Consider the following 16,467-nt stretch of genomic DNA (forward strand, 5'->3'; position numbering starts at 1 on the left):
GAGCCTTGTGGAACACCATGTTTAACTTTCGCGTACTTAGAGGATTTATCATTAACATTAACAAAATGAGATCGATCAGAAAAATAAGACTTAAACCAGCTTAGTGCAATTCCTTTAATTCCGACTAAGTGTTCTAATCTCTGTAACAGGATTGAATGGTCAATAGTGTCAAATGCAACACTAAGATCTAATAAAACAAGTATGGAGACAAGTCCTTTGTCTGCAGCAGTTAGAACGTCGTTAGTAATTTTCACCAGTGCCGTCTCTGTGCTATGATGCTTTCTAAATCCTGATTGAAAGTCTTCAAATAAGCTGTTGCTATGGAGAAAATCACATAACTGATTAGCAACTACTTTCTCAAGGATCTTGGGGAGAAAGGGAAGGTTAGATAAAGGTCTATAGTTTGCTAAGACCTCAGGATCGAGGGTGGGTTTTTTCAGAAGAGGTTTTATCACGGCTACTTTAAATGACTGCGGTACATAACCTGTTAATAGAGACATATTGATCATATCTAGTAATGAAGTGTTTACCACGGGTAACGCTTCTTTGAGTAGCCTCGTTGGGATGGGGTCTAAGAGACAGGTAGATGGCTTTGCTGAAGATACCTTTACCATTAGTTGTTGAAGGTCTATAGGATAAAAACAGTCTAAGTATATGTCCGGTCTAGTCGTTCTTTCTAGCAGTTCTGCGTTTAAAGGTGAACCATTAGAAGTTGAGGGCAAAAGGTGATGAATTTTATCTCTAATTTTTATAATTTTATCATTAAAGAAGCTCATGAAGTCATCCCTACTCAGAGCTAGAGGAATAGATGGCTCAGTAGAGCTGTGACTATCTGTCAGCCTGGCTACAGTGCTGAAAAGAAACCTTCGGTTGTTCTTGTTTTCTTCTATTAATGATGAGTAATAGTCTGATCTGGCATGTCTGAGGGCCGTCCTATAGGTTTTCAGACTGTCTTGCCAGTCCAAACGAGACTCTTTCATTTTGGTGGAGCACCATTTGCTTTCAAGTTTTCGCGAGTTTTGCTTTAATTTACGAGTTTGGGAGTCATACCAAGGTGCTAGTTTCCTTTGCTTCATCTTCTTTTTGAGTGCAGCAACAGAGTCTAAAGTAGTCCGTAGGCAGGCCGTAACACCATCTACACAATTGTCGATTTGAGAGGGACTAAAGTTTACATAAAGGTCCTCTGTTGTATTAAAATAAGGTAATGAGTTTAGTGCTGTTGGAATGTCTTCCTTAAATTTAGCTATAGCACTGTCAGATAGGCATCTAGTATAGTAGCTTTTATCTAATGTCGTATAATCGGGTATTAAGAATTCGAAAGTAATTAAGAAGTGGTCTGATGATAAAGGATTTTGCGGGAATACTAATACATCTTCAATTTTGCTACCATATGCCAGCACGAGATCGAGGGTGTGGTTAAAACAGTGCGTGGCCTCATGCACACTCTGACTGAAACCGATTGAATCCAGTAATGAGTTGAAAGCAGTAGTAAGGCTATCGCTGTCAACGTCCACATGGATATTAAAATCACCTACAATAAGTACTTTGTCTGTTTTAAGGACTACACATGATAAAAACTCTGAGAATTCAGATACAAAATTCAGAATATGGACCTGGAGCTTTGTAGACAACAACAAATATAATTGGCTGTACTGATTTCCGTGTTGGATGTTGAAGATTAGGAACAAGGCTTTCAAAAGAGTTATAATTTAGTTTAGGTTTATGATTAATTAACAGGCTTGAATCAAATATGGCAATAAGTATTAATATGACAGGGAGGAGTCGCTTCATTTAGACTAATATATTCTTCATGGCCCAGCCAGGTTTCAGTAAGACAGAATAGATCAATTTGATTATCAGATATCAATTCATGTATTAGTACTGTTTTAGAAGACAGAGATCTGATATTTAGTAATCCACATCTAATGATCTTAGTCGAGGAACAGACACCGTCTCATTTTCTTTTGGGACAGGCTGTGGCTGGCGTGAACTGGATGCTAAATTGACAATGTTTGCAGTCAACTTCTTATTACTTAGGGGCTTCACCACTTTGTATGGTCTGTTGTTGATTATAATTGCAATAGTACTAGTACTACATGTTACTGGAATAGCACTAGTACTACATGTTACTGGAATAATACTAGTACTACATCTTATCCTGCAGAAAACATTTTCAGATTCATCCACTTGTATAGTGCTATCAGGATCAATACCTGGGGGACATGAATCTGTGATATTTTCAACAGAATGTTAATACTTGCCTTTCAGTGTGGTCGTTAATAATTCAAATTACTCTTAATTCAATTTAAATTAGAGTGTGATCTTACCCTGCTGTGTGGAATTGCTTCCATCTTAATAGATCAGTGTTGGGTCAGTAGAGGCCTCCGTGGTTTCTGATCCTCTCTCTCTGAGTGCTTTTTGGGCGAGGTAGAGGCGAAGATCGTTGGATCTCGGATCGCGAGTCCTCACTCAACCACGGAGTCTCTTTTATCTGACCCCCGCACATGATCCCATCCTCGTCGCCATGTTTGTCCTGGAAGTTTCCTTTGCAGCAGGGGGGAAGAGTTTTCAGAGTTTAGTAAATTGAAACAAATAAGAAAGTCTGAGACTAGAACCAAGTTGGGTTTTTGTATTTTATTAAAAACATATATATATATATATATATATATATATACATATATATATATATATTTGCAAATAGGATCAACATGATTTCACAAAAGGCCTCAGCCCAGTGTGGAGTCAGTTTCTCCAATGAGTGAACAGAACACCAGGCTTATATGCATCTTCAGAGTGACAACACACACACACTTGGCTTAGTATGACGCTACAGTTTTGACAGGCAATCTGATACACATGAAGACAATCAGAGAAATACAAGAGACATCTTGGAGTCATCTCACCTCCTCCTCCCTGTATGACTTTCACCCCCCGTTACATCTTAACTGGCATGGGAAAACTAGAGATAGTTTTAGGGTGACCTTGTACCTTTATCGGTTCAGGCAAACAGTGCTCACATAATGTTCCAGACTTGATGTCTCACAAAGTTAGAATCAAAATCTGAATGTGGGAAATGAGATCTTTCAGCATTTGTGAGAGAAGTAAAGTACGAATTAAACATAAAAATATACGGAATTGTGCTTAAATGTAATTTTCCCATTACATATTGACCAAGTTTCATCAAAATATAGCCACGTTATGTCCATAATATAGTTAGCTAGCGTTAGCTGACATTACTACACACATCATTACTAGCAAGCACAAAACACTGGAACTGACTTACAGAAACAAAACGGTCTGCACAAGGGTAAAATATTTACTCACCAAATGAGAATCGCTGTTATGCTGAAAATAATCACAAGTGCTGTTGAAGCGATGTTTAGGTCCAGCAGGATGAGGTCCAGTTCCACCTGGTCAATTGCGGGCATGATGTGACATGTACCGTCTGCCAAATTACAAATCCCACAGCTTGATTGGTTGGGGTTAGGATAGCCGTTGGTCAGGTAATAGGACCTGTACAAATCAGGTTACGTTGCTTTGCTTAAGCATGGACACCTGGCCAATAGTAGATATTGAAGGGCGGGTCTTGGTGTGGCCATAGTGGGAGAAAAAATATTGCGTACCATCTAGCGTAGAGAGGACTGATCTGCGTGTGCCCACAGGTTAAAAACTTACTTTTTCTAAATGAATCCAGCTCAAGTAGACTGAGCTGGTAAGATTTTTCAACCTCAAAGTACAAGTAACTTACTAAAAGCGAGTGTTAATAGCTGGTTGATAAAAATGATTAAGGTCAATTCACTATTTTTAATTAAATACCATGTTGTATTTCTTACTCTGCATTGATTTTTAAACATATAAGCTGATCAGAAGGATAGATCCCTTCTAATTATGTTACTTCAGGCTTTGTGGATTTGTTCTCTGTTAAATTGTTAATTTGTTTCCCCACCTTGGTTTGAATCAGAAAATACTGTATGTAATACTGTACTGTAATACTGAATGTATAGACCTTGTTGTATCTACGTAGCTTTAGTTTAACCATACCAAATATATTTTGTTTGCTTTATTGTAACAATCCAGTGTGAACACATGTTTAAAGCCATATTCTCTAATAACATTACAACACTAAAAATGAATGTTTTAGAATAGCATAAATTGCAATGCTGAAGAATGTGTGTTTCTTTGTAGGATACAGCGAGAGACGAGGCCCTAGCATGCATCACTGTTGGTGTGCTGACAGTTGTCAGTGAAGATGGTCCTCAAGAGGGTCAGAGCTCGGTGAACCTCCAGCCCATCTCCACTGCCATCATTCTGAAGAGAGGTATTGTCATGGATCATATTAAAAACTTGTCTCAGGCAGTTTGTCTGTTGTTTGGGGTTACATATGCATTGCATTTGGATTACCCAAAATGCATGGCAAATACACTCAACTTCATTCAGACTGTGATGCTTGGACTGGGAAAGAAAAACCTCCCACCAAATCTTTTGACTCTGAAGGGTTTGTTTTTCTTTGTGTTGGTTTAATCTGCTCACTTTGGGACACAAAAGCATTTGTTGTACTTTCAGTTTTGATCAGAAATGCACTGATTTTGCATGCACTGAAGTCCTGTAGTTATCAGGTATTTACTGGTTTAATATTGGGAGACTGTTACATGCATAGAATTAGCTCGCAGAAATGTGTTTTTATTTTTTATTTTTTCACGTCATTTTTTACAGTTAAATCAAACCACAATTTTGTTGTTTAGCTGCTGTTTTGTACTTGAATGTGCAATGAATAAATGTTGTAATGCAGCTGAAACAACCCAGTGAGTGTTCTTTTAATGTATATGTTTGTGGTGTGGTTGCCTTTATTAGATAGTAACAGCAAAAATAGATAAGAAATAGGGGAGAGTATAGGCCACAGGTTGGACCCAAACCAGGGCAGCTGCAACAAGGTCCCATTCAAGGAAATTGGTTTCTTTAATTTAAGTGAACTTGAAAAATGAGTGAGCAGAACTAAAAGTGTTAAGTTGTAGGTATTTAGTAATTCTAAGTGGGGTTAAATTTATATCAAGCAATCCACAAAAAATGAAAAAATTAAGTTAACACTATGCATAGCTTTGAAGTTACATGAACATAAAAAAACATGTTAGTGGTACTACTTGATTTAGTACTACACACTTAAAATTAACCAGCTTTTCTAACTCGCTAATCTTAAGATTACTTTGCTTAATTTTTTTGAGGCAATGAGTTTGCATACTTTTTTTAAATAAGGTCAACTAATTACGTGTGTAGTTGTGTGTGTGTAGTTGCTTGCAATTAATTAAAGAATGGTTAAAGAATGAATTCAACAAATCAATGAACCATTATGTCCTGTTTTTAGTGGAGGATTTGTGATTTCTTACTTGACATATAGTACATGTAATAAATATACGGTGTTAGCTTCTTATGACCTTAAATTAGCAGTGGTTACGGCTTCTAAAGGAACAGAAACTGGGTCAAACATGTGATTAGTTTCCAGTGTTTTAGTTTCTGCTGAAACCACAAACAGGTTTTATACCTGAGACACAGGATACTTTGGAGATTTAACTAACCGAAACACTTAAACAGGTTTATGGAATTCAATTCTTCAACTGGCAGGTGTTATACAGCTCTCTTATGGTGTTTGTGAATGTTTACTGCTGCACTTCTTCCTCCTAGGCAGTGTGTGGTTGGGTTAATGTCAATGGAGAGTTATTTTCCCCTAAGGTGGGGGCCGAACCTAAATGCACTCTGTCTTTATTGCCAAACTGAAAGTAGTTTGTAATCAACACAGCCTCAGGGAGCTCTAAAATGAACAATTAACTCTTTTAGCACCTGAATACAATTGCTGATCATTATCAGTGACATTCAAATGATGCTGAAACTCACATATAGATTAAAACTACGGAAGACAAATTTTCTAAAGGCTGGGATAAATGGCTAATGTACGTGGCAAAAAAGAGACTTAAGTGTAAAATATTTCATATATGTAATGTATGATGTCCCCCAACAGGCACTGTTCCTACTTAATTTCCCTACTCCCATCCTTGACTCTCTATTGTTCTTTTTCCATCTTTAACTATACTTCATAAAAGCAATAAAGGAAAGTTTGAAAAACAAACAAGTGATGTGCTGCACATCTGCAATCTTGGGTTGTTTCCACATGGTTGAATGCACGTATTTTAAGTTGTTTAGGATAAAAGCATCAGCTAAATAAATGTAATGTAATGCAATACATAATTAAACAACATAAGGTAACCGTACACGTGTCAGACAAAAATATAAAACACGTGTTTAGAGTTCACCAAGATCACCTCAAGATTGGTAGCACATAGATCCTGACCCTAAGACATCATTACTTATGTAGTATACTTTAGTATATCTATAGATATTTCATTCAATTTTAGGACAGCTTATTTGTCTGAAAGTGGATGCAAAGTATGAAATGCAGTTGGTACATGTACGACAGTATGTGCTGTTTTAAAGTGGAAGATTTGTGATTTCTGACACAGTAAATGGAATTTCTGTGATGGCCCTGCCCCAGTATCAGCCAGAGCTACAACAGATAACTTATAAAATAAAATTAAAATACACTTAGGCCTATAAAGAAATCTCCTGCTACCTTTTCCCTGGCTCAAAACAATTACAGAGGCTTTTCTGGTGTTATGCCGAAATCTGTGACACGTCAGAATGTGTGCTCCGTAGCATTGTCTCCCTGCCGTAAATCATTTTGTGACTTTGTCGGAATAAAAGTTAAATTACAGGGCAGTGGTATAAATAAACAATTATTTAAAGAACAGCAGCATCAAACAGAAAAGTCTTCAGTCTTGATTTAAAAGAACTGAGAGTTGCGGCGGACCTGCAGTTTTCTGGGAGTTTGTTCCAGATATGTGTAGCGTAGAAACTAAACGCTGCTTCTTCTCTCTGTTTAGTTCTGACTCTGGGGACAGAAAGCAGACCTGTCCCAGACCACCTGAGAGGTCTGGAAGCTCATAATGTCGCAGAAGATCAGAAATGTACTTTTGCAATAAACAAGAGTATTTTGAAATTAATTATTTGAGGGACAAGAAGCCAGTCTAAAGACATGTCATGTGGATTGTGAAAATGTTTTATAGTGACAAAAAATGTATATCACAATGAATAACTGCAAAACCCTGCATTCCTCAAAGCCACTCAAGTGCTTGAGGATGGAGACAGCAGCAAAATCAAACCTGACAGCGCATCATCTGCTGTCAAGTTTGGGTAAAAGTGTGTGAGTCCTGGGGGACTCGGACGCACCGCGTAGATAAAAACGGAGTAACGGGCACGGGGATGCCCAGGCGCAAATGTCGGCCACCGTCGATGGCGAGGCGTGAAGTCCATTACTACCTGACAATGGACACCTTGTCGGGCATTAACCCGCTTATACCATGGTCACTTGCCAAATAACATATTTTTAAAACATTAGTTCACATATTTTAATTAGTTTTACAATTGAAATCTAAAGTTTATCCAAACAATAACTCTGTTTCCCTGGTTACGCCTGACGGTTTGACTAATACCTGGAACAATCATTCCCATCCATCAGGTTCTTATGTAATGCAAACGTTGTTCTCTCCACCAGGAATTAGGAAGGACCTTAGATACGACTTGCCTCCCTTAGCAAGGGAGATATTTATATAGTCCGCTCAGCTGATAGAATCCTTCAGTTTGGCTACGAGCCAGAAAGCTAACGCTATGCTAGCAAGATCCAAAGTCAATAACATTGTGTACAGTTGGCAGTCAGTAAAAATTATTTGACAGCATGTTGAACAACAAGACGAGCTAGCTATCAGCCATGTCATTGTCCCCTTTGATCCGTGATGTGTAACGTTACTGTCAGCTGCAGCGGCGCAGCCTGAAGCAGCGAGCTGAACAGTGAACGGGATGAGAGAGATAACGTTATTCTCTGTGAAACAAAGTCAGTCCAGAGGGCCAGTATAATATAGTATATAACTTCTTGCAGCCTGTGTGTGTTAGCGCCATCCTGTGGTGTTCAGAGGACGATTTGGAAATAATAAATCCACATTTCCTTTTTGATTTAATGCAGCGCATTCATTTAGAACAGTAAACAGTCTGTTTCACCGGAACTCCTTTAGTAGGTGTCCTACATCACTTTTTAATGGACACCCTGCAGCCAATCAGAATTGAGTTTTTACCCAGACCCCGGTATAATAACCATAGACATAATATAGAGTAGACGCCGCATCTTGGACCGGTTATACTCTAGTTGCGTAGCAACAGAAGCAACAAGATTTCAGAGCACTGTGCAGCATATTCCTGCTCAAATCGGCGGACCATCGAAAACAGGGCTCGGGGGATTACTTTTCACAAGTAAGATTTAACATTACCGTACTGTTGTTTGTATTTTGTGAATAGAATATTACCAGAGCGTTGAGAAGGGGCAAGGATCTTTGATATTACTGTACTGAAATCGTAGCCAGCTAGCTAGGCTATGTTTACTGCACCGGTGTTCACCCGGCTATGAACTGAGACTTGATAAGTCATATTCCATAACACTGACTTAGATTACAACAGACACAAGCATGCTATTGTAGAAATAAAACAAATATTACTGGTATAACATTGACCAGCGAATTTTACACAAGTGGCACAGACTGTATTATCAGTGTTGGGCAGTCGCTACTGCTGTGTTTGGGTTACTTAGCTTGCTACATTTAACTGGGTGGTAGCTTTTGTGTAGTGAAGCTTTATTCATGGCAGAGTAACTGATAGCTTAGCTCACTACAATTTCCAAGTAGCTTGCCTAACACTGTGTATTATTCACATGTAATTTACCCCGACAAAAGTAAGATACCGCTCATGTCTCATACCCACCCCACTTACTTAAAATGAAGGCAACAGAACATCTGACAGTAGAATGGTTTGCAAAACAATTAAGCAACTTTGGTTCATTATCAACAGATATGCATCAAAATAGGAGTTTTGTTGAAGAAATTTTCTAAGAAATGTGAAGGAAGAAAATAAGCTTGCCCTTTTTTTTAAAAGTTTTTTGTGTAGACTTTCCCAAATCTTCTGTTTCACAAAAGCAGAATTTATAATTCCAGGATAACTGATAAAGTGAGGCTTGACCTAGTCTAATCTGTGCAGCCGGGCTTGGTGCGTTTCATGAAGGCCAAGCCAGGCTGAGGAGGAGCGACTAGGTCGAGCCAGGCTGAAGTAATTCAGACCCTGTTTACGTGATGATGCTCGTGGGTGAAAACGAAAAAATATTTTATCGAATGTGCCCTCCGTTTATACGGCAACGGTGTTTTTGGGGCCAAGCAGGGGGTTAAACACTGATTTTAACCAAAAATGGCTCAGATTGAGCTGACTGCAGAGACAAAGGACACAGGGAAGGCAAGACAAAGGATCTTGGCCTACATGTGAATCCCAAAGCCGGTTTCACCAAACTCCTACAGGCCCCCACTTCGCAAAATGGAGTATCTACGTTCAACACGAGGAGAACACGGCAGACTGGTGGTGAGACAAAGAACTGCTTCACACCTGTGACAAAGTTGCAGTTTTCCCATTGGCTGTTGGGCCTTTGAATGCACCATCCCGCCACTAGGAGGCGGAGGAAGGATAAAAGCTGTCGGCGGTTGTGTTTCTCTGCTTTTCCACGGTAATTCATTTTACTGACAGGAGGTGCAGGCAGTCCGGACTAGCTAACCAGCGTCACCTCGCTGGTCGAGATTGAGCTGGGACATTTTATATCTTTCTGATATACAAAGGGGATTATACAAAGGAATACTGGCTCAGTATTTTCTCTATCTGCAGCAGGATTAATCAGCCCGGATTCAAGAAAGGACTACGTTCTGTTTTTCTTGCGTTGTCGACCTGGATCGCGTGTCGTCCACTGCTCCGGACGAAACGGATCGTTAAACTCTGGCGAGAGATTAACTACAAACGACACACACAGTAAGGAGGCTTTTACACAGCTCTGGGCAGACTATAGAAATGGTGTGTTTGGTTTGTTTCATTAATGAGCGAAGGTTATCGCTACCATTGTTGCCATTAATGTGATCTGATTGTAATCATGTAATGGTCCATATGTGATTATTAATCTGTTTCTGTGAATGTATCATTGATCACGATACTGTTGATTATGTTGTGTTAAGTAGCTTGGTCAAAACTGTAATCGCTGCCTGCTAAGTCACTCCTTTCACAGAGTTTAGTTACTGTCCGCGAGATAATCGCGGTAAATCAGCTGTTAGCCGCTAGAGTGGTTATAGTGGCCATTTCCCTCAGGAAGTCAAAATGCTCAGTCTGTCCTCACTACACGTGTGGTCCGACCTGAGGGGCTGAGGGAAACTGGTCATTATTGATAACTAAGATCAGAGTGGCTCTTTCTTTACCCTTTTCTCACCCTTTCTTCTTTTACTAACACACACACACACACACACATGACATAAGCTAGCCACGTAGCTCCCGAGCTAACGCTGCTAGCTTAACCATGTTGAATCGGCATAACGTTTGTACAGAGCTAACACAGGAACTACCACACGGGCTAAGCGTGCGTGTTGCCTAGCAACCCCCTCAGCCTTTTAACCCCTCCTCGTGCACCCAGCACCACTACCACCCTCTTGAGGCTAAATAGTTTTGTGCAGCTCACAGGAGTAGACATTTTGGTAGTTGGTTTTGTGTTAGAACTACAATTCGACACCACCCCTCACTCTTTCACCCACACACACACACACAGACACAGACGTGTCCATTACACATGCTACTTTTGTTTTTGCTTTGTAATATTGATGCTTTGATATTGTAAAAAGGTATATAAGTTTATTATTGAAGGATTATTGATTAGCTACTGATAATTGTGAAGTTAATAAATCTTATTATACTTAAATAGCAGTTGTTTGTGATTATTTGTGTAATGTTGTAATAATTGCTGGCTGAACAGGTCCATGCTCGAAATCACCCCTTCCTTTGTTCCTTTTAAAGGATTTTAACAGAAATGAGACTGTTCCACAGTTTGATTATTGGTCCCTGACTTGCAGGGTTGTGCCCCGTTTTGATTGTTTGTCGATTTGATAAAGTTATTAATAACCATATTCATAACTTTATTAATTTTGATAAAACATCTTTGATAATTTGCCAATTATCAAATCTGTACCCTACGAGTATCCAACACAAGTAATCCAGACAAGTGTGAACACCTGTGGGAATTGGTAGCACCAACTTTCAAAGCTTGATCAACCTCCATTGCTGCAACAGCTTTACGTTGTTGTACCCATTTCTTGTTGCCTGAAAAAGGCCTTTTTGTAAAATACTGAAATGTACATTATTTTCCAGTTTTGGGTAACCTTACTTTTTTTTTAACCTCAGGCAGATCACCACTTACCGTTTCAAGCTATTCATTGGACTTGAACTGCTAAAATTTCAATAAAAAACAAAAAAAAACTTGTTCTTAAACTTTTGACCAGTAGTTTATATGTATTAAGTTTCTGCTGAAACCACAAACAGGTTTTATACCTGTGACACAAGAGACTTTGGAGATTTAACTAACCAAAACACCTAAATGGGTTTATGGAATTCAATTCTACCACCTGAGAGGTCTGGGTGGGTCGTAGTGTAGTAGACCTGTCCCAGACCACCTGAGAGGTCTGGGTGGGTCATAGTGTAGCAGACCTGTCCCAGACCACCTGAGAGGTCTGGGGGGGTCATAGTGTAGTAGACCTGTCCCAGACCACCTGAGAGGTCTGGGTGGGTCATAGTGTAGCAGACCTGTCCCAGACCACCTGAGAGGTCTGGGGGGTCATAGTGTAGTAGACCTGTCCCAGACCACCTGAGAGGTCTGGGGGGGGTCATAGTGTAGTAGACCTGTCTCAGACCACCTGAGAGGTCTGGGTGGGTCATAGTGTAGCAGACCTGTCCCAGACCATCTGAGAGGTCTGGGTGGGTCATAGTGTAGCAGACCTGTCCCAGACCACCTGAGAGGTCTGGGTGGGTCATTATGTAGTAGACCTGTCCCAGACCACCTGAGAGGTCTGGTTGGGTCATAGTGTAGTAGCAGATCAGAAATGTATTTTGGCCCTAAACCGTTCAGTGATTTATAAACCAGCAAAAGTATTTTAAAATCAATTCTTTGAGGCACTGGAAGCCAGTGTAAAGACTTCAGTACTGGAGTGATGTGATCCACTTTCTTGGTTTTAGTGAGGACTCGAGCAGCAGCGTTCTGAATCAGCTGCAGCTGTCTGATTCATTTTTTAGGGAGACCTGTAAAGACACCGTTACAGTAGTCAAGTCTACTGAAGATAAAAGCATGGACAAGTTTTTCCAAATCTTGCTGAGACATAAGTCCTTAAACCCTTGATATATTTTTAAGGTGATAATAGGCTGACTTTGTAATTGTCTTAATGTGGCTTTTGAAATTCAGGTCTTACTCCATGAATACACCAAGATTTCTGGCTTTGTCTGAAGCTGAGTTCTGACTTTTAATCGTTCCTCTTTTGCTCCAAAAACAACCACCTCAGTTTTTTCGTCATTTAATTTAAGAAAATTCTGGCACATCCAGTTGTTAATTTGTTCAATGCACTTAGTCAGTTGTTGTATTGGACTATAGTTCCCTGGCGATAAGGTTATATAAATTTGTGTATTGTCCGCATAACTATGGTAATTTATTTTGTTGTTTTCCATAATCTGAGCCAGTGGAAGCATGTATATGTTAAACAGGAGAGGCCCCAGAACTGAGCCTTGGGGAACTCTGCACGTCATATGTGTATGCTTAGATGTATAATTACCTATAGACACAAAGTTGTCCCATCCATCCATCTTCGTCCGCTTATCCGGTGTCGGGTCGCGGGGGAAGCAGCTCCAGCAGGGGATCCCAAACTTCCCTTTCCCGAGCAACATTAACCAGCTCTTACTGGGGGATCATCAGTTGAGGTCAACAGTGTCCCATCCTTACTGTACACAGCTTGGATGGTTCCCCGCTTCCCCCTCCTGAGGTGGCGAACAGTTTTCCAGAAGCACCTTGGTGCGGACCGAAAGTCCTTCTCCATGTCTTCTCCAAACTTCTCCCACACCCGCTGCTTTGCCTCTTTCACGGCAGAGGCTGCAGCCCTTCGGGCCCTTCGGTACCCTGCAACTGCCTCCGGAGTCCTCCGGGATAACATATCCCGGAAAGACTCCTTCTTCAGTCGGACGGCTTCCCTGACCGTGTCCACCACGGTGTTCGTGGGTTACCGCCCCTTGAGGCACCTAAGACCCTAAGAACACAGCTCCTCGCCGTGGCTTCAGCAAGGGAAACTTTGAACATTGTCCACTCGGGTTCAATGCCCCCAGCCTCCACAGGGATGCACGAAAAGCTCCGCCGGAGGTGTGAGTTGAAAGTCTGTCGGACAGGGGCCTCCTCCAGACGTTCCCAATTTACCCGCACTACACGTTTGGGCTTACCAGGTCTGTCCAGAGTCTTCCCCCACCCCCTGACCCAACTCACCACCAGATGGTGATCGGTTGACAGCTCCGCCCCTCTCTTCACCCGAGTGTCCAAAACATACGGCCTCAGATCAGATGAAACGATTATGAAATCGTTTCATTTTCACCTCAACACTTAGTCAGCGTGAATAAACACACAGATAGTTTAGGAATACAAGAAACTTTCAGCACTTTTATCAAAACTGCCATCAACCAGGGTTGCACGATATTGACGAAATGTGATATTGCGATATCAATATTAATGTCGCTATTTTTAAACATATGTAAAATTACTAAACTTATGGGAAAACCCATCAAAATAGATACACTTCATACTACACACTGTACACAATGTATACTACACACTGTACACGAGAGGTGTCAAACTCAATTTCCCAGAGGGCCACACTGGAAACTAAGAATCACATCAAGGGCCAGACATGTTTAGTTTATTCACATGCTTTTATTTCATCGGAAAAGTCAAGGATCTTTTACTGGATTATTGCGTGTCTCATATATTCTTACTTACAGTTTGGTCGACATAAAGCCCCAAAAAATTAACTTAGCCATCAAAGAAAAAAAGCAACAAAAAATGTCGAAAAAAGCAACAAAAACATTGGATAAAACGCCAGAAAAGGCCCCCAAACATTGGAAAAAGGCACCAAAAGTGACAAAAACTTCAGGAAAAAGCTCCAAAACCTAGGCGGGCTAAAATGTATTGTGAACCTAAATTGATATGCGGGCCGGATTAAAATCTGCGAGGGGTCGCATTTGGCCCGCGGGCCTCGAGTTTGACACATGTGCTGTACACGCTTTATACTACACATTTTACTTTATCTATAGACACGCTTGAGAGAAAAAGGGCTGAATGGGTTTGAGTCCCAGTCCAATTAAGCATCATCGTTCATTCTGTGTGTCTTCATGTTTAAATTGTCATCGTCCAGGTTTCAGTCGACATGATGAATATGAAGAATGATTTCTACACATATCTCGACCACAAGCTGAACACGACGGTCCTTCAGCTCCCCTTCAAAAGCTCCTACTCCATGCTGCTGATGTTGCCTGACGCCATGGCAACACTGGAGAACGCCATTTCCCCGAATCACATCACCAAATGGTTGAAGGCTATGGTGAGACCCAGGTTGGGAGAATCTTAATTTATGCTTCTAATATGTGGAAGGTTTGACACTGAATAAGGTACCCAGCAAACACAGGACTGTCACTCAGGAGACCGGGGTTCATGTCCCGTTTTTAAAGAAAAGGAAACAGAGTTTAATTTGATAGATTTTGTCTGTAGTTGTTCATTGGTCGGTAATTGTGTGGTCATTATTGTGCATCTTCTTTAATCTTTTACTCTTTGTTTATGTGTCCTTGACTATCAAGAAAGGTGCTGATAAATAAAATGTATTGTTATATTATTAACTTTTTTATCAACTTAATTAAGTAATTTTTTCACCCAAGAGGAAAGGATTTCTACAGAGATAGACCTTTTAGTTTAACATGAAACTGCCCTGAAATCACCATCACCAAACCCACCAGACTCCATGTAAATAATCAGGACTTTTAGTGTGTATAGAGCCAGCATATCTCCACATGTAAATGGGTGAATTAAGGGTTTATTTCAACCAAACCAGAGTGGTGATTCTTGGAACAGAGGAAAGATGAACCAAGACAGCTTTTGGTAGTTTTATTTAGTTTCTGTCCACTTTGAATTAAGTGTGTTTTACGATGATAAAAGTCCTGATTATTTACATGGAGTCTGGTGGAGATATGCTGGCTCTATACATGCTAAAAGTCCTGATTATTTACATGGAGTCTGGTGGAGATATGCTGGCTCTATACACGCTAAAAGTCCTGATTATTTACATGGAGTCTGGTGGAGATATGCTGGCTCTATACATGCTAAAAGTCCTGATTATTTACATGGAGTCTGGTGGAGATATGCTGGCTCTATACACGCTAAAAGTCCTGATTATTTACATGGAGTCTGGTGGAAATATGCTGGCTCTATACATGCTAAAAGTCCTGATTATTTACATGGAGTCTGGTGGAGATATGCTGGCTCTATACACACTAAAAATCCTGATTATTTACATGGAGTCTGGTGGAGATATGCTGGCTCTATACACGCTAAAAGTCCTGATTATTTACATGGAGTCTGGTGGAAATATGCTGGCTCTATACATGCTAAAAGTCCTGATTATTTACATGGAGTCTGGTGGAGTTTGGTGATGGTGATTTCGGGGCTGTTTGATGTTAAACTAAAAGGATCTAACTCTTTAACTAAAAGGTCTATCTCTGTAGGGATCCATCCCATAATGTTGTCAGACAGACAATACTAATCTGAGTCTGTCAGTGATAAAAAAAACAGCATAAAGGACCTTATAGCCAAATGAAACTCCTGCCCTTGTCAGATTCACTGAATGTTTGTCTCCCCCCCCCCAATGTTTTAGGAAACATTATGTATATATTCCAAAGTTCTCCATCAAGACTTCCTACAAACTGAATGATGTGCTGTCAGAAATGGGAATGACCGACATGTTTGGTGATCGTGCAAATTTGAGAGGCATTTCAGAGGAGCAAGGACTGAAAGTCTCAAAAGTAAGTAAACGCAGCATATGTTTTATGTTATTTCACACATATTCCATTCGTCTGTCGTCTCACTTACTCTGCGTTGCACCGCAGGTTGTGCACAAAGCTACGCTGGACGTGGACGAGACCGGAGCCGAAGCTTCAGCTGCCACAGGCATCCTCATCATGGCGGGGTCTGCCGGGTTCCCGGCCCCTGTCCCTGTGTTGAAGTTCAATCGTCCGTTCATGGTCATCATCACTGAACGCAACACGGAGAAAATCCTCTTCTTGGGGAAAATTATCAACCCAACCACCTGATGGATCATCACTTTGTGTTTTGCTCGAGCACAGCTGTTGCATCTCATATAAAGGAGTCCGAAAAACTTTATCTTTGTCTTTAACTTTGTCTCTTGCTTTAGTGAGAGTTGAAACAGTTTTTATATAATGATCTTTGAAGGT

At 40.5% G+C, this 16,467-nt stretch overlaps 1 protein-coding gene across 1 annotated transcript; it reads left to right on the plus strand.

Moving 5' to 3' along the window:
* The first annotated feature begins 9,453 nt into the window (after window positions 1–9,453).
* LOC114556305 (alpha-1-antitrypsin homolog) lies at window positions 9,454–16,326 on the plus strand. Its single transcript, XM_028579212.1, has 4 exons — window positions 9,454–9,498; window positions 14,382–14,578; window positions 15,891–16,038; window positions 16,123–16,326. The coding sequence occupies exons 1-4, from the start codon at window positions 9,454–9,456 to the stop codon at window positions 16,324–16,326; spliced, it is 594 nt and encodes a 197-aa protein (XP_028435013.1).
* Window positions 16,327–16,467: the final 141 nt, after the last annotated feature.

The sequence above is a fragment of the Perca flavescens genome, chromosome 5 (assembly GCF_004354835.1).
Source record: "Perca flavescens isolate YP-PL-M2 chromosome 5, PFLA_1.0, whole genome shotgun sequence".
In the NCBI taxonomy this organism is placed as follows: domain Eukaryota; kingdom Metazoa; phylum Chordata; class Actinopteri; order Perciformes; family Percidae; genus Perca; species Perca flavescens.